This window comes from Leguminivora glycinivorella, chromosome 16 (genome assembly GCF_023078275.1).
Source record: "Leguminivora glycinivorella isolate SPB_JAAS2020 chromosome 16, LegGlyc_1.1, whole genome shotgun sequence".
Lineage (NCBI taxonomy): Eukaryota > Metazoa > Arthropoda > Insecta > Lepidoptera > Tortricidae > Leguminivora > Leguminivora glycinivorella.
In genome coordinates this window covers 10,679,307-10,704,109 of record NC_062986.1, presented here as the reverse complement: position 1 = coordinate 10,704,109, position 24,803 = coordinate 10,679,307, and the positions used below count along the sequence as shown (strand labels likewise).

General features: G+C 39.7%; 1 protein-coding gene across 1 annotated transcript in view; it reads right to left on the bottom strand.

Annotated features, from left to right (window-relative positions):
- Positions 1 to 3,248: 3,248 nt before the first annotated feature.
- LOC125234498 (proton-coupled folate transporter-like) overlaps positions 3,249 to 24,803 on the bottom strand; it is a 36,535-nt gene continuing 14,980 nt past the window's right edge. The window contains exons 6-7 of the mRNA XM_048140759.1: positions 7,945 to 8,185; positions 3,249 to 3,804 (exon numbers count right to left, since the gene is read on the bottom strand). Of these exons, the coding sequence (XP_047996716.1) occupies positions 3,744 to 3,804; positions 7,945 to 8,185 (302 nt within the window). The 3' untranslated portion in view covers positions 3,249 to 3,743. The remainder of the gene's footprint in view (positions 3,805 to 7,944; positions 8,186 to 24,803) is intronic.

Below are 24,803 nucleotides of genomic sequence, written 5' to 3'. Positions count from 1 at the left end.
GCTTTCTCTGTCCCTATGTCCCTATGTATGCTTAAATCTTTAAAACTACGCAACTGATTTTGATGCGGTTTTTTTTAATAGATAGTGTGATTCCAGAGGAAGGTTTACATGTAGGTATAGTACCCGTGCGAAGCCGGGGCGGGTCGCTAGTACCTAATACTCGTAAAAGTTGGAGCTTACTTCTTACAACCTTCTTGGAGGATCTGGCTTCCTCGACTATCTTCTTCCACACATGGCCTAAGTGCGTTTTCACATTATCCGATCCGATATCGGATGTAGGACCGGTACCCCATACATTTATGCCGCCATCTTTGGTTTTTGCCTTTGAAATCCTTCCTACATCCGATATCGGATCGGATAATGTGAAAACGCACTAACAGATTTTTGGCTCCCATACCACACGTACTAGCATACATGTGAAGCGACGAGTTGTTTGTAAAAATTGATGTCTAATCGATTAAACTAGTCACTCCGTATGAACTTGTTCTGTGCAATGAAATATAGGTATGACATTTAGCCTGGCCTTCTTTTGAGATAGCTTATTTATCGATTATATACTAACTATTTTTAGTATGCGTAACTATAGTGACTTAAATGAGAACGTTCGCATGATTTTGTGTGAATCGCTGGTTCTATCCAAATTAAATTACGGTGATATCGTCTATGGACCACGCTTGCAACAAAAGACTCGCCGCTTAATACAGAGAGTACAAAATGCTTTTTTTTTTTTTTTTTTTTAATAGCCTATATTGTTTCCCACTGCTGGGCAAAGGCCTCCCCCGTTTTCCGCCACTCGTCACGGTTCTTTGCATGCTCCCGCCAATCGCCACAAAATGCTTGTTATAGATTTATTTATTCAATACCTCCAAGAAGCCATATATCTCCGTATCTGAACAAATCGTCCATTCTCAATATGTCTTCTCGGAGACATCTCCATCTTGCATGTCTACTTTTTGGCGTTTTAAATAATAAATCACCGGAATATCTCTTTTCCAAAGTATCCACGTCAACTTTTCATAACCGCCATGGTACTAGGTCAACTCGACGTTGCCTTTTGGAAATGTATCCACACAGAACAGTCGCATTTACTGGTTGTTTCCGATATCTCGCGACCAAATGCTGGAATGATATCCCTCCACCTGTAAGACAACTAAAAAGTAAGAAATCTTTCAAATTGCACTTTAAAAAGATATTACTGGAGAAACAAAAAACAGGGATACCATACGGATTTTTGGTCGCGGATTTTAGGATATAATTATTTTTACGGTACATTCTTAACGGCACGTTTGCGCACTTTATAACACTTTATAACACAAGTATTACTTACACATTTTCTATATTCTTGTTGATCATTAATTGTATATGTATGTATTATTTCCACTTTAATTTGTATTTCATTTCACAGCAATGTATATAATTATATTTATAATCATAAATTGTTTTCTCACCTTACTTTAAAATTACCTTAACCTATTTCTTCATTTATACACATTTCTTTATTTATTTAACTGTAACGTGATCTGGGTGCCGGCAGAATATCAGTGCCTCACTCGAAAGGGTGAAGCGTATAGCTGAGTCGGAACCCTTTTGTTTTTGCTGCAATGCACACAGTGTTGGTAAGCATTTTTTTTAATGTTGTGTACGTAATTTTAAGTCAATTGTATGTTTTTTTTTCTTCTTCTCTTTTTGTTGTCCTGTGTTGCATTTGTAATTGTGTGTTATTGCAGCATTCAAATAAAGCTTTTATCTATCTATCTATCTATCTATCTATTGAAAAGCCTACGTGGCGCAGTCAGTAGGATCAGCTTACCACCAATTTGTTACTAGAGGTACATAGCCTATACCTGGAATGAGCTATTTCCATCAAAGTGTAACTGTTTATTGGATCCTGATTTTCCTGAAAAATTACGAAGATTAAATATAAAGTTCTTAAGCTCAATTTCATTACCGCAGCAAAAGCAGCAATAAAATGACCGAAACCATTAAAATATTTTTCTTACAAAAGATTTAAACATTTTATATTAACAATTAGCTCAGACCAAGCGAAAAGCGTAACATACGTATGTCAAAATTATCAACGTTTATAATACAGGCCACAGTAACATTAACATGCCATTTTAACAAATTTTTGGGCCACTCATAAAAAGGTCCTCTCCTTCATTTTCGATGGATTAAAAAATCATATTTTAAAGCACTGATAAGTAGGTATATTTCATTAAATGAACAGTAAATCACACAGTGTTATAAAATAGCATCAAATCAATCCAATTCAACTGTTAAACTAAGTACATAATTTTAGTTTACACATATATATGTATATATGCAACGATCTTTACATAAAATTACTCATTAACATGGCCAATGCGTCATGAACCTAAAACTATTTACGTAAATAATAATTAAGTTTGAATACACCTAACATAAAGGCGTCTGGGTTAGTCATAATAGTTGTTCATAGAACTCGATTATAGTTATTTGTTATACAAGGGGGCAAAGTTGTATTTTAACGCCGAGTGTGGAATTGAAAAACGAGCAATTGAAAGGATTCTATAGTTGAACCACGAGCGAAGCGAGTGGTTCGATAATAGAATCCTGAACTTAGCGAGTTTTTCAATACACGAGAAGTAAAATACATTTGCACCCGTGTGTAACACAAAACTTTTCCCCTCACTATAGCGAGGAAACTACAACGCAAAAAATGCGTTTATCACTGCTTTCAGTAGTTCCACGGGTGGTAAATCATCTTCATTACTAGATTCACCTACTTTTATCAATTTTAAAGCAGGTTATTTAACTATATTCAAGGTCAAATTACTTTACCCACTAGTGGATAAAATGCGTTTTTACCCGCTGGCATTAAAGGATAAAACACGTGTTTCCGAGCTAGTGAGGGGAAAAATTATTTGAAGTCAAAAGAGTAAGCAAAAAATTCGGGCTCAAATTCGGCGTCACCACTGGGTGTGTGTGAATTGATCAATCAAATGGCAAATATTTGAAAGTACCTAAAGAGAACTTGCGCACCGATGAAATGTGCACGAATTAAAATTATTAATAAGTATTATAGCTAAGGAAAAATGGTCAAGAAGATCACTGTTTTTCGATCTGTTTCATGACTTTCATGGCACATTTTCAAAGTATTAAAAACATAACCGATTGAAAAACCACTATCTTCTTCTACTAAGTATATTATAATCTGAATTTCTAAAATATCTAAAACGCACCTTTTTAACTATTTGCTCATTCTTACTTAACACTAAGTATTTACAGTTGTAAACTTTATTTGCTTCGTTCGTTAGGCATATTTGCCATATTTATTAGTCTATATGTGCCAAAAGACACTTTTACTATCCAGGCATATATATTTTCGATTTAACGATATTTATGAATTTAACAACTACGTATATGATTTCAAATAAACATCAGTCAAGAGGCAATTATAAAATACAGCTTATTATATAAACACTGGAATACGTCTCACAATGTTATCACAGTTATTGGTACCGACATCCCGCGTCCGGCGTAAAGTGTGTAAACTACAAATATATGTGGTTTTCCGTAATAGAAGGCTCCTTGTGCTTCAAATGCTTCTACTGAAATTCCAACAGCATCGTCTTAATCACAAATTAAGCAAAGACTCTTCTCTACAGAAAGACACATATACATTTATATGCATAAGTAGTACCTAAGTTGAGACCTTGTAAACGTTTGTTCTGTTGTTTCTGAAAGTACTTGCGAGATATTTTTTATAGTGACACTTGCAATTGTTGATATGGTGTTGCTTCCCTTCCGTAATACAGGACGAACCTAAAACAACACAATTAGGTACATATTAACTTGGTAAAACAGTGTAAAGTAAAACAATAAAGAGGTCAAATTGCTCGAGTGATTTCATAAAATAAGTCTAAATTTATCAACGCGCCATCAATTTACCTCAGTTTATCCAGTAATAATATTATTGACTACTCGGTGTTTGCGTGTTATGTATATTGATTGGTGAAGTTTTAGTGCTCTGGTGCATATACTATACTGAAATAATAAAAATAATGCCTAGAAAACCAATAAAGTTGTTAAAATATGGATTAAGACGGTAATATTCCATGTAAAAAACAGTCGCCAAACGGTCACCAAACGGTCAACAAACGGTCGCAAAATGGTCGCAGCGTACACGCGTGACCGAAAGCAGAATGGCTTCTTGTATTCATTTTTTTCAGGTATCCTCAAACTTTATAAACAATTAAATATGCCGTCGTACTCAGTTGCCCTCACTAAAGAAGATTAAAAAAAAATTGTAACGTGCGTACCGAGCTGCTGGGTTGTAAAGGATCGGGGATCATATTATTATGGTCTTCTATAGAGCAACTAGTATTGTGCGGCATTTCACAATTGACACTTGTTGAAGTAGTCTTCATTAATATTACTATCAACATTCATTTCAGCGATCTGTACTTCTTTTGTCAAGATTTTTGTATAGATAAGTGTCTACAAATTTGTAATGTTAAAGAGACATAAATAAAACGTAGTAGAGTAAATAATGTGTTTTTTTTTGTAACCCAAACAAAATACTTGTAGATACGAGTGCGGAAAAGAGGAAAATCGATACGAGTAGCAATAAATTAATACACGAACGAAGGGAGTGTTTTAAATCGACACGAGTTGTGAATGTCCTTTTCGCACGTGTATCGTACGACGATTTTCAGTACCTAAATCTAAGCTAAGAGTTTCGACCAGACAAGAAATGAATCATTGCTTGATTTGCTCGCACTACTGCGTTAAAAAAAGCAGCATCTGTACTGAAAAAACTATCATTGCGCAACAGAAATTCTATTAATATCACAGTAAATACTCTATTTCATTTGATTCCTACTTTTATTGTGTAAAGCAACACTACACTTCATTTTTATCAATAAGAATTAAAAATTATATATTTAATACATTAAGTAACTATAAAGTGCTTATCTATTTGTATTATCATTCTGCACTTTTCTTAACTTTCCCACATTTCTATAAAATGTCGAAGAGTGCTTAAATGGTCGTCGTCGTTTATTATTATTTAATTCGCTCATATTTAAATGATTCAAAGCAACCAGTCCACAACTTCACAAGACAGTTTGAGAAACCTTCGTATTTCAGATTGTCATTTGCGGATACAGTGGTTTAGGAGCAGTTCGGTAATCAGACCTACACATGTGTGTACAAATTCTGTCAATGTCACTGTCAGAAACCGTTCTGACAGTGACAATGACAGCCACAAATTCGTCCACATGTTGTTACCGTTATGTGTGCAAACGTCGACTAATAAAGTGTCGTTAAAAGTCATTCTGACAGTGACATTGACAGCCACAAATTCGTACACATTTTGTTACCGTAACGAGTGCTACATTTTGTTATTGTATCAATACGGTCGCATTGTTTGCACGCCGTTACCACGCGTTATGTCACATTTGACAGTTAGTTACTGATTTGAAGATTTTGCGACTGAAATGGTTGTATGGGCCACTAAAACTGAATTAACAAATTAGGGGAATACGCTTTCGCATTTTGATGGCGCCATACAATCATCATCATCATCATCATATCAGCCGAAAGACGTCCACTGCTGGACATAGGCCTCCCCCAAAGATTGCCACAATGACCTGTCCTGCGCCACCCGCATCCAGCGGACTCCTGCGACCTTCACCAGGTCATCAGTCCACCTTGTTAGGGGCCTACCCTCGGTTCGCCTTCCGGTACGCGGTCGCCACTCGAGAACCTTTCCGCCCCAACGGCCATCGGTTCTACGTGCAATGTGCCCCGCCCACTGCCACTTAAGTTTAGCGATTCGGAGGGCTATATCGGTTACTTTGGTTGTGTTGCGGATGGTCTCATTTCTGATACGATCTCGCAAAGAGACTCCTAGCATAGCCCTCTCCATTGCCCTTTGGGTGACCTTGAGCTTTCTTATGAGGCCCATTGTAAGCGACCACGTTTCAGTACCGTATGTCATCACTGGCAACACACACTGATCAAACACTTTCGTCTTCAGACACTGCGGAATATTGGACAAAAAGACGTATCGTAGCTTCCCGAACGCTGCCCAACCGAGTCGGATTCGACGATTAACCTCTTTCTCGAAGTTGGACCTACCTAATTGGATAACTTGTCCTAGGTATATATAATCGTCTACAACTTCGAGTGTAAAGCCTCCAATTGTAACGGGAATTGGTGCTACATGGGCATTGGAGATGATTTTTGTCTTATCCATGTTCATCTTAAGACCAACTCGCATGGAGGCTCTATTGAGGTCATCGAGCATCGTACTCAAGTCCTCCATGGTCTCAGCCAAGACTACTATATCGTCCGCGAATCGAAGGTTAGTGAGGTACTCACCGTTTATGTTGATACGTAGCCTTCTCCAATCCAGAGTCTTAAAGACATCCTCCAGTGCAGCGGTAAACAGCTTAGGAGATATGACATCTCCTTGCCTGACTCCTCGCTGCAACGGAATGGGCTTCGAGTTCTGGTCTTGGAGTCGGACTGACATAGTGGCGCTCTCGTACAAGCACTTCAGCACTTCGATATAGCGGTAGTCTACTTGGCACCGTTGGAGAGACTGTAGTACAGCCCAGGTTTCGATCGAATCGAAGGCTTTCTCGTAGTCCACAAACGCTAAACAGAGGGGCAGGTTATACTCTTCGGTCTTCTGTATAACCTGACGAAGCGTGTGGATGTGGTCTACGGTACTAAAGCCTCTTCGGAAACCGGCTTGTTCGGGAGGCTGGAAGTCATCAAGCCTGCGTGCGAGACGATTCGTAATGACTCTTGAAAACAGCTTATAGACATGGCTCAGAAGTGAAATGGGTCGGTAGTTCTTCAATAAAGTGTTGTCACCTTTTTTGAAGAACAGTATCACCACACCTCTGTGCCATGCCCTTGGCGTTCTCCCTTCTAGTACGACGGAGTTGAACAGCTTCTGAAGGGCCGTAAGGATCGGTTTACCACCCGCCTTCAGAAGTTCGGCTGTAACTCCATCTTCACCAGGCGCCCTGTTATTCTTAAGCTGTTTAAGAGCCATTCTAATCTCGTATAGGCTGATGTCCGGGATGTCTTCGGTATAGTGTCGGGTCAGTCTAGCTCTATGGTCTTCCGCCAGACCAACTTCGGGCCTGCTGGTTGACGTATATAGCTGTCCATAGAAGCTCTCTATCTCACTCAGGAGCTCAGGTTTGGATGTGACGATTCTACCATCCTCAGTTGTCAATTTGGCGAGCTGGCTTTGCCCAACAGACAGATCCCTTGCAAAAACTTTGGAGCCCTTATTCCGCTCTATGGCCTCTTCAATACATTTAGTATTAAATTGGCGCATATCGCGGGTGAGGGACTTAGAGATCTGCTTGTTGAGCTGCCGGTATAGAGTCGCGTCAGCTGAAGATTGTAGAACCATTTTACTCCTTTTTTCAATGAGTCTCTGAGTGGAGTCTGAGAGCCTTTTGGTCTTGTTTGTCCGTTGGGCCTTAAAAAACTTAGACCCAGCGCTATGGACAGCTTCCACAAACCCGTCGTTGAATTCGTCCACATCATCGCCTAGACAATCAAAACGGTTTTGGAGTTCCAGCTGAAAGCTTTCGGGGTTTTGTGTTTGGAGTGCAGGACGGAGCGTGGACTTCATCAGTCGAGAGCGTTCTAGCTTAGGACATATATTCAATGTGCCTCTTACCAAGCGGTGATCGCTTCCGATTTTGACCGTATTGATCACAGACACATCATTGAATATATGTCTCTTCGTCGACATGATGAAATCGATCTCGTTTTTAGTTACACCGTCGGGACTCATCCAGGTCCATTTTCTGTGCTCGCGTTTCTTAAAGAAGGAGTTCATCATATAGAGTTAGTAAAATAAGTTATCAGTCAATTATAGTAGGTAGCCTAGGTATTAAGATAAAATACAGATAAATAAGTTCAACTCACCCTAGCATGACCACGCACACTGCATTAATGGCTGCGCTCAATACATAAAAAGCGCCCGGGAAATCGTATATTGTAAAATTATACAGCGTATTATACATCAAGGGCGCTACGATCGGGCATATAGATTCCATAGTGCAGAGAAGCGCGAAGACTTTCGCTATGTCTTCCAGCGGCAACATTTTTGACAAGAATGATCGGATCAGCGGAGCCGATATGACTCTGAGGAAGGAGACCGTTGTAACTGAAAAGACGAAAGTTTTATTAAAGTTTTTAATTCTTCAATTTAGTATTGCCTCTTTATTTAAGTAAATCTTGCGCAGATAAGCATCGGTTCCAGTAGGTAATTAGGTATACATTAATAGTACCTACGTTGAAGTATAGAATTTAAAGTATAGTCAAATTAAATTTAGAATATTATTAGTACAAAGGTTAGAAAATTTCTATGAAAATAAGACATTTACCTAACCTTTGTACAGGCGGTAGTGTAATATGGTCCGTACTGGCACAGCTCGGGGTAGTAATTTGCATAAATCATAGCAATTGAGTGATGATTTATGTCGTATATTTTAATTATGTTACCATATGGTTGATTTGAATTTTTTACTCGTTTCCAAGAGCAAGGTACTACATTGATGGTTACTATAAGGATGAAATTTGTTAGTACCGCGAAATACCTCTTGAGCGTCAATGTGACGTCAATGTGGTACCTTTCTCTTGAGAACGACGTGAATATATAATTATGTTTTTGTTTATGTGAGTGGGGAGGAATGGAAATGAAATAAAATTGTGTATATGCTTAAATTGTATTTTATTTCTTAAAAAATACATTACGCATTGCTATTGTTTATACTAAAGTGTCCCCAGGGTAGGGTCTCGACATGATCCGGTGTGATGTATCGCTTGTTGTCTAAGCCGCTAAGCGTTTTTTTCTTAACTACCCTGGTGAAAAGTTTGTGGCGTGAGCTCACGATGTTATACATTTCGTCGTACAGTTCGCTGTCTAAATTTAAACAGTTTCTGTACTCGGAAAAATGTATCCTTGCGACCACTGCAGCGGTCACACCTTTGCTCTTCTTCACACACTGCACTTCATCTTTTTTTTTCTTCTTCGTAGGCACTTCGTCATCATCATCATCATCATCATCATTATCATCATCATCATCGCTATACGACTCTAATGAGTACGCATACATTTTCGATCTAAGTCCTACGAACTCCGTTATGATTCTCCCCTTTACTTCGTCTTTCATTACTCCCACCACTTTTTTATTTACTCTAGGTAGATTATAAATATTATTATCTGCAAGATCGGAGGTGTCGAATCTCGTGCTTACATCGGGTTGAATGTCTTCATAAAAATCATTAGTGTCAATTTCGTAGATGAAAGAATCAGTGTCTGTATATAATAATTTACACTTGTCACTGTCGTATTTTTGCATCATATAGTCGTAGTGAAACTCGTACATTAGAGTTTTTGATAGTTCTAATATTGCAAAGCCAGCATAAGTTGGTTTATTATATTTAATTTTAGAGCTGTTCAACTGTACTGCGACCAAATCATCAGTAAAAATTGTACAGCTGTGGAAATGAGGTTTTGCTATGTATCTCTCCAACCCAAAATGTGGTTTACTAAAAGATTCAACATCTTTCCAAGTCTTGCAGAATTTAACATTTAATCTCTTTTCGATGTTTTCGATACTCTTTCCAAAAATGCTGTTTACAAACAGCTTGTACAAATCCTTTTCGAATGTGCTCGTCGCTTGTGCTCTTTTTTTAGAGTTTAGTTCGACGTATGGTTTTAGCCATTGCTCCTGACGAAAGGAAAGTATCCTATGAATTTTTTTTAAAACAAGTCCTTTCGATATCGCCTGTTTTAAATTAAGTCCGTGAATTACATAATTGACCTTATCATCCAGGGTTAAGAGTAGTTTTCTCGTCTCGGATCCAGGAGGGCATTTGGTTTCAGCGCAAAAAGGATAGTCACGATGTGAGCCGTGAAGCTCCTTGGGGTATGATAAATCCACCTCCAATATGTAGCCCACGAGCGAGTCGGGTTGGATCATGCCCACGTCAAATGCTTCAATTTTGTCTTCAGATAACCACTTGAAATTACTAATTGGTAGGTATTGAGTCATCGCCCAACCATATAGATTGTTAACGTCTAAATATGTAATAAATTTATCCTCCTTCTTAGAATCATATTTCTTCATGTATTTATTATTGGCTAAAGAATGACGCTTCGACACCTGACTGACGCCGCCCCTAATGCCGGCCTTTATGAATTGGATCATTTCATAATCCGTCATGAGTTCTAGTTTAATACCCGTGTAGCGTAGCATGGCGCTCCACGAGAGACCGGGAGCTGTGTAAAAGTGGCAGGGGTCCAGTTTGTAGGCTTCGAGACACACCAGTCGAAAATTTTCAAACACCTCAGCCAACAGGAGCACGTCCGTTTTCAGATATAAGTCACTGTGCTCTCCCAAGGTTTTTATTTTAAACCTCTCCCAAACATTGAGTGCGTGATGGTAATCTACCTTTTCGATATGAGAATCGGTCAGTTTGCTGTAGAATTCCTTCCTTGTCGGCAAGGTTTCTTCATCCAACTTTGCCCAGCTGTCTAGATATTCATATGGGAACACTCCTTTACGGGACAACAAGTCGAAAGCGGTGTCCGCATCAATATCCTGCGTATACGTTGGGAGGTGTTTGGGTAGAATTTTGAACTGTTCTCGAGTTAGATTTTTCACAAGTTTATCTAGGCTGCTACCCAGAAATTTGTAAGAATCTATGAAGCGCAATTGGAATTTTTTTCTAATCTTTTTATAAAAGGATATGTACTTCTCCTTTGTGTGGGGTATGCAACCAATTTCGCCATCTTCTTTGGCCAGCTCGGTGATAAACAAGTGACTGTCATACCCGCTCAGGTTGTGAAAAATTACTGGTAGAAATTTGGGTATCACATATTTGAGATTACACTTATTGTGCGCTTTTCCACGTATTCGGCCTGTTAGGTGGCAGTGATCAATGACAACGCTGCTGTCAATGCCCAAAGGCTTTTCACAAATGTGACACTCGGTGGAATTTTTGTCTCGTTCGCACATAGTGTTCAAGTCCATACTAATTGGGGGAGCTGTGAGAATGTTATATATGATGGCGGCGTTTTCATAGAGTGTTTCCGCAAACACTTCTACACAATCTTCCCCTCTATATGAGACAAATTTACACAAACTTTCGTCATAGTCGCAATGGATGTACAATGCAAAACTGCACGGTATGTGTCGCGCGACATTGAATGTATTTTTAGACTCATTCTGTTTCCTGGATACTGGTGAAAGGATCGACTCAAAATCTGCATAAATTACAAAAGGCACCTTGTACTTGCGATGGTATTCGTCAAACTCGATTATCTTATTGTTTTCGTCAGGTAGTATTGGCAATTTTTCTCCACACCCCATTTTTTCGTGTAGATTTAATTTTTCTTCGGAGCGAAACTTTTGCAGACAACCATCGCAATAAAACATTTTCGACGTTTTCCCACCCGTTTTCGAACACATATTTAGCAGTCGCGACATACTGTTTATGGTTGAAAAGTGGCAGGTTTTAAGATTTTCATGAAAAAGTAAATGGACTTGCCTGGTGGAAGCATTCTTTTCCTTGCGTGATATGCGTAAGGGGACAATTAGGTGCTGCTTATCCTCTTTGTCCAGCCCGTATACGTTGATTCGAATGTTATTATTATTTTCAAAAGTTTTAATGTCCTTTAATTGAGTGGGGAATGTGACCCCTGTCCAATCTAAACAATCCTTGTATTTCAAATATTTCGAAACGCGAAAAGCATTCTTATCCTGGGGATATAACGCTGCAAGTACCGCCCACATAAAGCACGAGTCGTCATTATTTTGTACATTGACACACGCCTTTTTGACGGTAACCCAGTCGGGTAGACTTATATGTTTCGCACTTCGCAGTGGGGAATAGTGGTTGATGTTTAAGTCCAAATACTTAATTTTCTCCAAGGCCCACCCACTGTCTCGTTCCTGAAATTCTTCCATCTTAGCCGTAATGGTTGTGAGCACCGTGTGAAAAAAGGCTTCGAAGTCCATCGCGCAGTCCAATGTTGTAGTTTTCATGGTGAAGGATTTCGTGTCGCGTATTATCTCATCGCCTTTCTCGCTAACGAGACATTTCATGTAGTCCCCCATTACCTCAACGTGAACCTTGATTTGGTTACATGTAGAGATTTCGTATTCTAATAGTTTCTTCACAACGTCTCTGGTTGACCCGATAAAGCCCTCGGGGTCGAGCGAGTTTTCTTTAATTGCTTCAAATCGATATGTTATGATTCGACACTTGAACGCAGATTGAACCACATATACAGCACCTTCAGATGGATCTCGTTCTGACAGCAGCCGATGACGGGGAAAGTCAGTATGTTGCATAAGCTGACCCACAGGAACATCTTCATTGCAATACTGACAGTGATGCATGTTGCCGATGATGATGATGATGATGATGATGATGTCTATACAAGCACAGACTTTCTAGTAAACTAACTACGATTGCGACAGAGTATACCTTTTATTCATCTCGACATTGTTCTACGAACTATGTTTTACCAGCAGCGGCGGTGGTGGTGGGGAGTGGGGAGAAAATTATCTCTATTTTATGCAAATTGCTGTATCGATCGTGGTTATTATTTGCAAAATGAAATTCGCGTTTTGGGCGTGTATAATAACAAAGCGGTTTGTAGAACGTGTTTTATTACTCATAATTACATATTTTAAAAAATAGGAGTGGTGAAATCCGGATACAAACCGAGGATAATTAAATTGTTATCTCATGTACGATCGAGCCTATAAAATAAAGTGGTTTGATTTTAAAACTAATTTAAATGCTAATGCTAGTAACTGTGTGGGTTGTGGGAAATTACAATAAAAGAAAAAAATATACAGTTCAAGAGTTTTATTGTGAGATAGGTAATTTAAAAAAACAATGACGCATTAAATAGAATATCAGCAGCGAGGCACTTGAGTTCACAATCCACCACAGAGTTAGGATCGCACAGAGTGTCCATGAAAAGAAAGGCTTGCGTCACAGTATCTGGTTTTTTCATTTTCAAATGCCTCTTGAAAAAATTAAAACGATTCTCGTATATGGTTTTGCTCTTGTTCAATTGTCTGATTTGCGCAGTCACACATGCTATAATTTTTTCAATATTCCACCAGTCGGCGCGTCCAATCAACAGTGTATGTTGTTCATAATCGTGTAGTATCAATTGAGGCCCCGGTGAGGGGGCGGCGGCGGCGGCGGCGGCATCGGCGGTTGTCTCGGTTTCGGCTGTTGCTTCGGTGGTGGTGGTAGAGGAGGTGAAGGATGACGTATCAACAGCGTGTAAACACTTATTGGTGGAGCGTATATATTCAGCGGTTGAAGTGGAAGGGTTTATGAGAAAGTTTCTTATCGCTTCAATTTTATTCATGTCAGCAATGAAGTCAAACCATTCGTTTTCACTTATTGTCACCCGGTCATCGAATGTGACAAACGGTTTAAATTCGACCTGTGTTCCAAAAAGCTCCAGTTTAAGATATACGCACACATTAGAGAATGGTCTTGTTGAGAGTGGTTGCGGTGGTGTAGGCGAATGCTGCTGCTGCAGGTATTGGTGTTCACTCACGCCGCCTCCTCCTCCTCCTCCTCCTCCTCCAATCCGATGAATGTTATACACACTCTTGGCCAATTGACAGCTGTTTGCAACAATGGAGCTCACGTATGAAGGATAATAATAGTGATAGTGATGCTGATAATCCATTTTTATGGTTTCTCAAACTGAGACGACGAGTGTTCTTGTCAAAATCCACCAGGAAACTGACTGACTGACTGTTTAATTGTTCTTTCTCACTTTTCCAGTGAGAGGGCTATACTCAAACATGGAGTCGTGGAGGATGAGACAGTAGGCTGCCACGTTGGTGGGGGTATCTTTTGTAAATTTCATTACCACACGTATGTCCACAATGCCAGAGTTGAAGGTGTCAGGCTGTCGTGACGTATCTATGACAACGAGAGCTCCATGAACCTTGTAATCATTTATACTCATCAATGGCGTAGGTACTGGTTTTCCATAATACGAGCGTTGGAAATTAGCATACGCATTGTATTGCAGAGCCATAAAATCCTTGGAAAAGTCTGTGTTGAATGAGTCATACGGATAGCATTGCGAGTTTAGATATACACTACAATTTTGCAGATTGACATGGTCGAATTTACACGATGCCTTCTTTTTGTCGGTCTTACGTTCTTGCTGCAAGCCTATAATGACATAGCGCGGCTTCTCTAGCATGGTGCTCGTCTTAATCGACCACACATGTTCATCGACGCCGGCGGGTAGTGAGGGGTACTCATACAGTTCCCAGGTGCGAAAAGCTATGGGTATGGGTATGTCGTTTTCAACATATTGCATTAAGCGCAATTTCTCTCTATCCGATACCTTCACAACCGGCATACGCCAAACTATGCGCGTAATCGTGACGTCAATCGGTGTAGAGTCCGCCGCTACAGTTGCGCAGTGTTCATTGGTGCTCGCCCTGTTCAATATCAATTCGTGCTTAGCGTTGACAATAACCTTTTTATAATCCTCAGCAAATCCCAATAGGTGAGACAGGGGTACGGTGTAGCTGAAGTCGTTCTTTTTATCCACAATCACTTTATGCTTGCCATTGTTCCAAGAAGAGCTTTCCAAAGAATGTTCCATGTCTGTCCCGTACGAAACTAGACCCTTCATTGTAGTAGTGATACCACAGTTTTTAGTTCTATCAATTTCCACACCGTTCAACTCGTAACGCACATCTTGAAATAAAAACGCCATTGCATTGTTGATGATTTGCATGTCTTTTTCGAATTTGCCCTCAATCAGCAAGTAGCTTTCATGTGGGTATACAATAATATCCTGTCTATTGATGGCAATTCTCACCTCGTCATTGGTTTCGAACGAATTATTGTACGGGAGGTATGGATGAACCTCTATAGATTCAATAGTGTCATCCACAATGACCCTCTCGCCAATGTTTAACATTGCACTCGCTTCGGACATATTTTATAGCCCAATTGTTGTAAAAATTGAGCGTTAGATTTAGTCAATTTTATTATATTCCCGTTCCTTTGGGAAAAAGAAGTCGGCTGTGGTGGTGGTGGTGGTGGTGGTGACGGAGGTAGTAGTGTTGATGTGGGTTGAGGTGGCAGCGATGGTGGTAGTAATGTTACCTCGTTGGGAACTTGAACCCTACTAATATCATTAAAACCTACACCAAAGCTTTTATAGACAATCATATTTTATTTTTCCACAGATATATGTGTTAGCCGCCTACTGCTGCTGCTGCTGCTGCTAGACTTTTCTAATGTGAAGTCTGAGTGAAATGTTTTCACCGGCAAAATTTACCAAATTGCCGCGTTCGTTCACTATGCGCACTTCGATTCTCTGTATGTTGCTCAATGAGCGCTTCAGCGGTAGGTAGATAATATTGGTGGGGCACTCGATAATCTGAAAGCCGGGCGGAACGTTTGGGGAGAATTCGTGAAGCACATGCGACGGCTTATTGTTGGTGAATGATCCTTCGACAATGTTGCACTCTATTCTTATAGAATTAGTGATGAGAATCTCTATAGGGCGATCGGACTCGTACGTAGATCCCGGTTTGAGTATTCGCTTGGAGAAGCCGAAAAGTGGTGCGATGCTATTCGGTTTTGTGAAATCCACCCCAGCATTGGTCGGTGTTGTAATGCTAACCTTGGACGTGTTGGTGTTTGCTTCAATGTCCACAATGCAATCGGGGTCTAGGGGGCAGTTTTTTAAAATTTTCCTCTTTAAAAACTTAATAATATCGGTCAGCTCGTAAGCACCCTCTTTTACGGCGATCGTCTTTGTGCCGTAGTGAAATAGATTATTGCTCTTGTCCACGTTAGGTATAGAGTTGAAAGTTTTAAAATAGATTAAAGCACACTCGTACGACGCGTCCTTGTCGAGCTCTAGCGCTGGTAAATAATCCGCGTACAACTCTGACTTGTGACCGTCCAAACTGATTGTGAACGAAGAGAACTGCGATGAAGCGGATGATGATGATGATGATGATGACATTGCACCGTCCGCAGTTAAAACCTATATGATTGTGAGACATGTAGAAATGAGGTATTTATAGCAGTGGTAGAGAGAGAGAGAGAGAGAGAGAGAGATAGATGGTAAACTTACAAAAATAACAAACACATACTTCATCATAATTAATCATTTAATGGTACATTAATTTAGCAGTATCGATTAAAAAATTCAAACACAAATGTCCACAGTTTTGCGCGTTGGACCTTTGAAAGCGTGTATAATTATACAAAATATGAACTGGAGGCTTCTGTTGAGGTGCTGCTGCTGCTGTTGCTACTAAAAAAGCGTTGCGTGCCAACTCACTGACGACACCACCACCACCACCGGCAGCAACGTCAACGTCAACGGTAGCCGTTAACGGGGGCCGTGAACGTGAACGGGGGCCGTAAACGGGGCCGTTAACGGGGCCGTTAACGGGGTCGTAAACGGGGCCGTTAGCGAAAACGGGGCTGTAACGGTTGCCGCCGCCACCGCTGCTGTTCATGTATCGCACAAACTCTATTGGAGGTCTCAAATCACCATAACTGTCAAAGTAGACACATTCGTTGCCCTTCTTCACGTACGCAGTCCAGTGAGTGCCTTCGTCGGTGTCCAAATTTAAAACGCCTGTTTCATTGATTCGTGGCCCAGTAGTCATTGGTAAGGTGTCTCTCATGAAGATACCTCTAAAATGGGGTATTTTCATTTTTTTCACACACTTCATTATGTCAATATCCGTCAAAGGGCGCTTTGGTAAATTTAGTTTTTTTTTTTTTTTTTTTTTTTTTTGATAAGGTGTCATATAGAGTCCCATGCCGGTTCTGTACGGTCTCAAATATAGACCTTTTCCAACAGTGGCGCTTTGATTCCTCTTCACCATTTCGTAAATATTTTTCGCTGCCGTCGTCACACCCCCTGCTAGTGTGCCGGTCGCCGCCAAAGCCCCCAACAAAGGTATCAGCGGTAGAAATCCCCCTCTTTTAGGTATGGGGATCACACGAGGTGTTTTAATTGTTTTACCCTTGACATACTTTCTCGCGGCTTGCACTGCTGCGTTGAGCAGAGTCTTGGAAGAAGGCGGTGTGGTGGCGGTGCGTCGCTGCTGCTGCTTCCTCCCACGACCTCCTCCTCCTCCCTTTATTCGTTTTTTCACAACATCGCGACTGTTTTTGATAACCCTCGAAAGGGGTAGTACACCCATACCGCGCTTCACCTTGTAATTCATGATTTTATTAACACCAAATGCGGCCAAACGCTCTGGGAAATTTTGCGTTTCACGCACGCGTCTCGCAGCAGCGTCTGCTAAAATCAAGTCGGCCTTATGACGTTCTTCTAAGGAGCGGTTTTGTCTGTATGCGATGTCGTGCTGTTTACAAGCTTCGTCCAGTCCGTTGACGCCTTTATCGCCGCGAGCTAATCGCTTGTCTAATTTAGTACCAGGCCCGCAGTAATTGTAGCCTGGGAGGTGAAGTTCAAATGGTAGTTTATTTATTAAGTTGTTTAGCAATCCACGACCGCTTACTTTCTTGACTTTTCTCGGCATACTGACTCTGCGAGGGTGTTGCCCATACAACCATTTCAGTCGCAAAATCTTCAAATCAGTAACTAACTGTCAAATGTGACATAACGCGTGGTAACGTCGTGCAAACAATGCGACCGTATTGATACAATAACAAAATGTAGTCGTCGTGTGCACTCGTTACGGTAACAAAATGTGTACGAATTTGTGGCTGTCAATGTCACTGTCAGAATGACTTTTAACGACACTTTATTAGTCGACGTTTGCACACATAACGGTAACAACATGTGGACGAATTTGTGGCTGTCATTGTCACTGTCAGAACGGTTTCTGACAGTGACATTGACAGAATTTGTACACACATGTGTAGGTCTGATTACCGAACTGCTCCTAAACCACTGTATCCGCAAATGACAATCTGAAATACGAAGGTTTCTCAAACTGTCTTGTGAAGTTGTGGACTGGTTGCTTTGAATCATTTAAATATGAGCGAATTAAATAATAATAAACGACGACGACCATTTAAGCACTCTTCGACATTTTATAGAAATGTGGGAAAGTTAAGGAAAGTGCAGAATGATAATACAAATAGATAAGCACTTTATAGTTACTTAATGTATTAAATATATAATTTTTAATTCTTATTGATAAAAATGAAGTGTAGTGTTGCTTTTCACAATAAAAGTAGGAATCAAATGAAATAGAGTATTTACTGTGATATTAATAGAATTTCTGTTGCGCACTGATAGTTTTTTTTCAGTACAGATGCTGCTTTTTCTAACGCAGTAGTGCGAGCAAATCAAGCAATGATTCATTTCTTGTCTGGTCGAAACTCTTAGCTTAGATTTAGGTACTGAAAATCGTCGTACGATACACGTGCGAAAAGGACATTCACAACTCGTGTCGAAGTAAAACACTCCCTTCGTTCGTGTATTAATTTATCGCTACTCGTATCGATTTTCCTCTTTTCTGCACTCGTATCTACAAGTATTTTGTTTGGGTTACAAAAAAAACACATTATTTACTCTACTACGTTTTATTTATGTCTCTTTAACATTACAAATTTGTAGACACTTATCTATACAAAAATCTTGACTTAAGAAGTACAGATCGCTGAAATTAATGTTGATAGTAATATTAATGACGACTACTTCAACAAGTGTCAATTGTGAAATGCCGCAAAATACTAGTTGCTCTATAGAATACCATAATAATATGATCCCCGATCCTTTACAACCCAGCAGCTCGGTACGCACGTTACAATTTTTTTAAATCTTCTTTAGTGAGGGCAACTGAGTACGACGGCATATTTAATTGTTTATAAAGTTTGAGGATACCTGGAAAAAATTAATACATGAAGCCATTTTGAAAATATAATAAATATTCACTGCTTTCGGTCACGCGTGTACGCTGCGACCATTTTGCGACCGTTTGTCGACCGTTTGGTGACCGATTGGCGACTGTTTTTTACATGGAATATTACCGTCTTAATCCATATTTTAACAACTTTATTGGTTTTCTAGGCATTATTTTTATTATTTCAGTATAGTATAGGCACCGGAGCACTAAAACTTCACCAATCAATATACATAACACGCAAACACCGAGTAGTCAATAATATTATTACTGGTTAAACTGAGGTAAATTGATGGCGCGTTGATAAATTTAGACTTATTTTATGAAATCACTCGAGCAATTTAATTGGCCATGGTAATTAGCCCACATTATATTACAAATGCAAACAATATTTTATCTTTAACAAATTCTTACGCCATTACATTTTAATGTCAAATGATTTTATTTCTTTTTTACTTTGACGTCTCTGACAGTCGCCATTTGAAAAGAATGAAATGAACGAATGATTTTGGGAAAGTAGTCGCCAAACGGTAACAATGTGTGCACGCGTAGTGCACACTTCTGTCACTTCTGTGACCATTTGTGCCTGTTACCAATCGTCCCCATTTGGGTCGCCGCGACTAAACGTCGACCGTACTGCGACTAAGCATTGAGACCCGAAGACCTGTGTGTACACAAAATAGGAGGATTTGCGTAGGAACGGCGACCGATTATGGTTATATGGGTGCGTCTACTTAAGTACCTATATATATATTCTTCTTCTTCTTCTCTTTACGAAGGAACTTTAATGTTTATCCACATGGCAGCGGAAACTACCCATCCAGCAATTGTAAGGACAATCGCACACGTCATCGTTTTCATCGTCCTCCTCCTCCTCCTCCCCTTCCATCGTCGTCGTCGTCGTCGTCGTCGTCGTCGTTGTCGTCTCTGACGCCGACGATGATACCTCTTCATCGCCCTCGTCCAACGCATGACCACCTTTAAAAACACTCCCATGTGGTTTCTTCATACCATGCTCCTCCTCCTCCTCCTCCTCCTTCTCCTCCGCAGATGTGCAGAATGTTACCTTTCGGTTGCTTTTATTTATTTTTTTAATTTTAGAAGGATCAATGTATTCTGAATTGGTGCTAGTAGTAGTAGTAGTAGTAGTACACTCTGGACAATGCATGCGTAGGAATCCTGGCAAATCAAGCGCTGAGTCTCGCTCCCAGTTTTTCACATGTTCTTTACAATAAAAGTATTGTTGTACATCGGGATCATCTCTCAAATGTTTAGGTAGTATCTTTTCCCAGTAACGAATTTTATACTTGAGAAATTTTAAAAGAATTCTTTTATTCATATGCTTTAAATCCTCCAATGTGATATTCTCGCAGAGTTCATCTCCTTCCATCATTGACAATGGATTCATGCTGTTGCTGTGTGTAGAAATTGATTGATTAAAAAATAGGTATAAAACAAACGTCTGAACCTCAACGTAGATCAGAACAGAATGAAACTTAGAAAACAAAACACGTCTCTTAAAATACGCTCATGGGATTTCCACAACGTGAGCGGCATGCAGTCGAAACAGAAGAGTAAGCATGGTGCTTTGTTGCCTAATAGCATTCGCTGTCTCATAAGCGGACCGTCGGGATGTGGTAAAACAAACGTTTTACTCACACTATTGCTAGAACCGGATGGTTTAAAGTTTCTCAATGTGTATCTGTATTCCAAATCACTCGCACAACCAAAATATGTTTTCCTAAATGAAATACTCAGTAAGGTGGATGATTTATCGTTTTATACGTTTGACGATAAGAGTGATGTCATACCTCCAAATGAGGCTAGTGAAAATAGTGTGGTCATATTCGATGATGTCGCCTTACAGGACCAGGACACGATCCGTCAATACTTCGCCATGGGGCGTCACAGACAGTTGGACTGCTTTTATCTCTGCCAAACTTACAGCAAGATACCTAAACAGTTGGTGAGGGATAATGCCAATTTAATATTACTGTTTAAGCAAGACGACCTAAATTTACGTCATGCCTACAATGACCATGTCAACACAGACATGTCGTGGGAACAATTCAAAAAAGTTTGTGAAACATGTTGGAGTGAAAAGCATTCATTTCTAACTATTGATAAGGAGAAAGAAACGGACAAGGGTCGATATCGCAAATGTTTCGATTATGCTATAATAGTGTAAGTGAATTTGTGATGTATATATATATATGTTAGCCGTATTATTGTTTTTAATTCATTTTCAAATATGTCGTCTGAGGGTGCAGATCGTCCGTTTGGAGACAAACAATTAAAAAGAAAATTATTAAAATCTGTAGATTCTGTCAAGAAAAAATTGAAATTGCTTCAATCGAACCAAGCTCAGCTGTCCACTTCACTCGAAGAAACATTTCAACCCATTACAAAGCCTCTCAATGTTTTAATATCAGAGACGAGAAATGTCAAGAAGAAGAGCAGCAGCAGCAGCGTTGACAACCCTGATACCAACACACCACCACAACCACTGCCTATTAAGCGGGAAAAATCAACATTGTCCACGTTGGTAAAGGAGAAGCAGAGAAAGAATATTCGAAAAAAAATAGAACAGCTGTTTGAAAAGGACGACGATGAAGAGGATAATTTGAGCAGCGTTCCCCTAACACCACCCCCAATAAAGAGGTGATGATGGATCGGGAGGATGAGCAGTCTGATGATGATGATGATGATGAAGTTGGATATGAAAGCAGTGTTGATGACCCACCAATGTATGAAACCCCGAAAACGAAACGGAAATCGCAATCGCCACTGATTAAAAAGATCGCTGCCGGGGTCAAGATACCATTCGGCGTCTACACCAAATCTGGACAGTTATTTATCGGGAACAGCCCCATAACTCTGTCCCATGATGATAAATCTTTCACCGTTCAAGGAGTATCTTATTCTCTCACACAAGGTTTAAGGGAATTGTTATTTAAAAAAACAATGGATCATAAACTGATCACTGTCAATGACACCACTCACTATGCTCAGATTGTGGATATGACGCACGCGCATCGGCGAGGCTTCTTAGCGTCGGAGCAAATACAGGGCGATAGGAGTGACAAATATAATAGGTATATCAAACCTTTTGTCATGAAACAGAATAGATTGGCTAAAGTGGGTGGACGTCTCAAAGCGTCAAAAGCCTTAATTAGACCCCTCGAAACGAAACAGTACTATTCTGACACTGACATCGTTTACTGGAACGATCCCAATGAGCTTGTAGATCGCCTGCGTTTACTTATCGCATCACAGAGTGCCGGTAATACAAATCATACTAACGAAATAAACGCTATTCGGGAGGAGCTTATGGAAGCTGGGATCATTATAAAGTAAAATAAAACCAGAACACTCGGTGTAATTTTCTCATTTTCATCATGCCAATCAACAAGTTCGGTCAGTACTTGCAAAAAGGTGGCCACGAATCGTTTTCAATCTCTGAAAACGTATTGGGTAGTAGTAGTAGAAGTGGTGACAACATCGATTGCGGTGAGAAAAGACTCATCAACCTATCGCCTGGCAAAGATTTGGAAGACGCCACTACTTTATTTCAATTGCAGCGGGAGGTGAATAAAATAAATATAGTGATTACAAATAATCATAAATTCACCAATCTATTAATACCTAGAGTTATAGCAATCGAAGAATCGCTGGGAATAAAACCTCCAGGTCAATATACTCCACACGCTGTGACCACTGACGGTGCAACTACTACTACTACTACTACTACTACTACTACCAGACCCATAACAGCTCATACTGTGGTTTCCACAATCACCCCCGCTACTGGCGGCAGAGTACCTAAACCATCTAAACCATCTAAACCATCTCTACCACCCATTGGTTACGAGACAGCAGCAGCAGCAGCATTTGGTAAAACTAAAAAAAGGCCACGGGAAACGGAACACTACAACAACGATACATTACCAATACCAGGTGAATTTGTGGAGATAGAAAACATTATCTCGCCATCGGTACCACCACCACCACCCATTGGTAGCAAGGAGGAGGAGGACGAGGGATACTACCACGTTGAGATACCTATACCAGTGGAGATTGAAAACAGTAACAAACCGACATCTCTTCCAACACCGCCTGCGCCACTACAACCCTCGAATGAAGCAGCAGCTAGTGAGGTGGATTACATCTTGGACGAGGACTACATTAGCGCAGTTGATTCTAGTTCAAGTAAAAAAGCGCGCATATTGTAAATATGAGTAAAGCCGATGTCGTCAAGGAAATACATAAAAACGCTAGAAAAAATTTCGCACGAAGGCGTTTCATACAGAGAGGGTTGGATGATACTTGGCAGATCGATCTTATCGATTTGCAAAAATACTCAAGAGATAACGGTGGATATAAATACATATTGGTGTGTATAGACACATTCTCAAAGTATTTATGGCTACAACCGCTAAAGTCTAAAAATAAAAGCGATGTTTCAAATGCCATGAAGCGAATTCTGAGCGGTAAAAGACATCCTAAGAATCTACAATCAGACTCTGGCAAGGAATTCTATAATACTGATTTTCACAATCTCATGACTAAAAACAACATAAATCACTACTCCACTTACACCGTCATGAAAGCTTCAATCGCCGAGCGTGTAATAAAAACAATAAAACATTGGATGTGGCAGTCGTTCAGCTTTAATGGATCATATAATTGGACAAGACTTATAGAGGATCTCGCAGAGCGGTACAATAAAAAGATTCACTCCACCATTGGCATGTCGCCGGCGAATGTAAACAAAAGGAACTCTAAAGAACTACTTCGCACGGTTTATAATCATATTAAAATTAAACCGTCTGCTAAATATAAAGTGGGTGATTATGTGAGGATAAGCAAGTACAAGTCAACCTTCGCCAAGGGTTATACAGCTAATTGGACTGCCGAAATATTTCAGATTGTTAAAGTGAAAACTACTGAACCCACAACTTATTTATTGCAAGATGCAAAAAAAGAACCCATCTCTGGCTGTTTCTACGAACAAGAACTGCAAAAAGTTAAAGATCCTAACATTTACCTAGTTGAAAAGGTATTGAAGCGCAAGGGCAATAAAGTTTGTGTGAAATGGTTGGGTTTAAACGAAACATCTTGGATTGATAAGAATAATGTTGTAAATTGAAATTAATAAAATGTTGTAAAATAAAAAATAAAACCTTTCATTGAAACCCTTCCTTTTCAGGTAAAAAGAAAAACAAACAGCATTTATACAGACACACACACGTTTAATAAAATTAAATAAAAGATATTACTAACAAAAAAAAAATATAGACATAGGTACATATTCGCATTTGCATAATCATAATTACATACTATACTACAAATTACATAATCATATGATCACCTACTGCGAGCATAACACATTGGCATAGTGTATTCGCCCCCTGCGTCGTATAGGGCCCCCTTACTTCGAACACATCAGAGGGAAAAGTTTTTATTAATTTAATGAACTGATTGTAGTTGACGTTTATATCTCCGGTAGTACATTCTATATGATCTGATAGAGCCCTCCACATTTCGTGGAGGGCATAATATTTTTCATCTTGAAACTTAAAGTGTAACGCTCGTAGAATGAGCGTCACTTTCATCGTTAGACAATAAATGGCGATTTCACATCGCCATAACGATAAAAGTGAGAATCGTTCTAATTCTTGAATCGTTATGCCCTTTATCTTATCTAATCTCTCTCGAGATGATGATGATGATGATGATGATGTACACGACGACGACATGATAGTTCTGCAACAATAATTTTGTGTAAATCTATAGCACTTAATTAATAACACCTTTTTGTTCAAAACACGCACACGCACACGCACACAACACGCACTG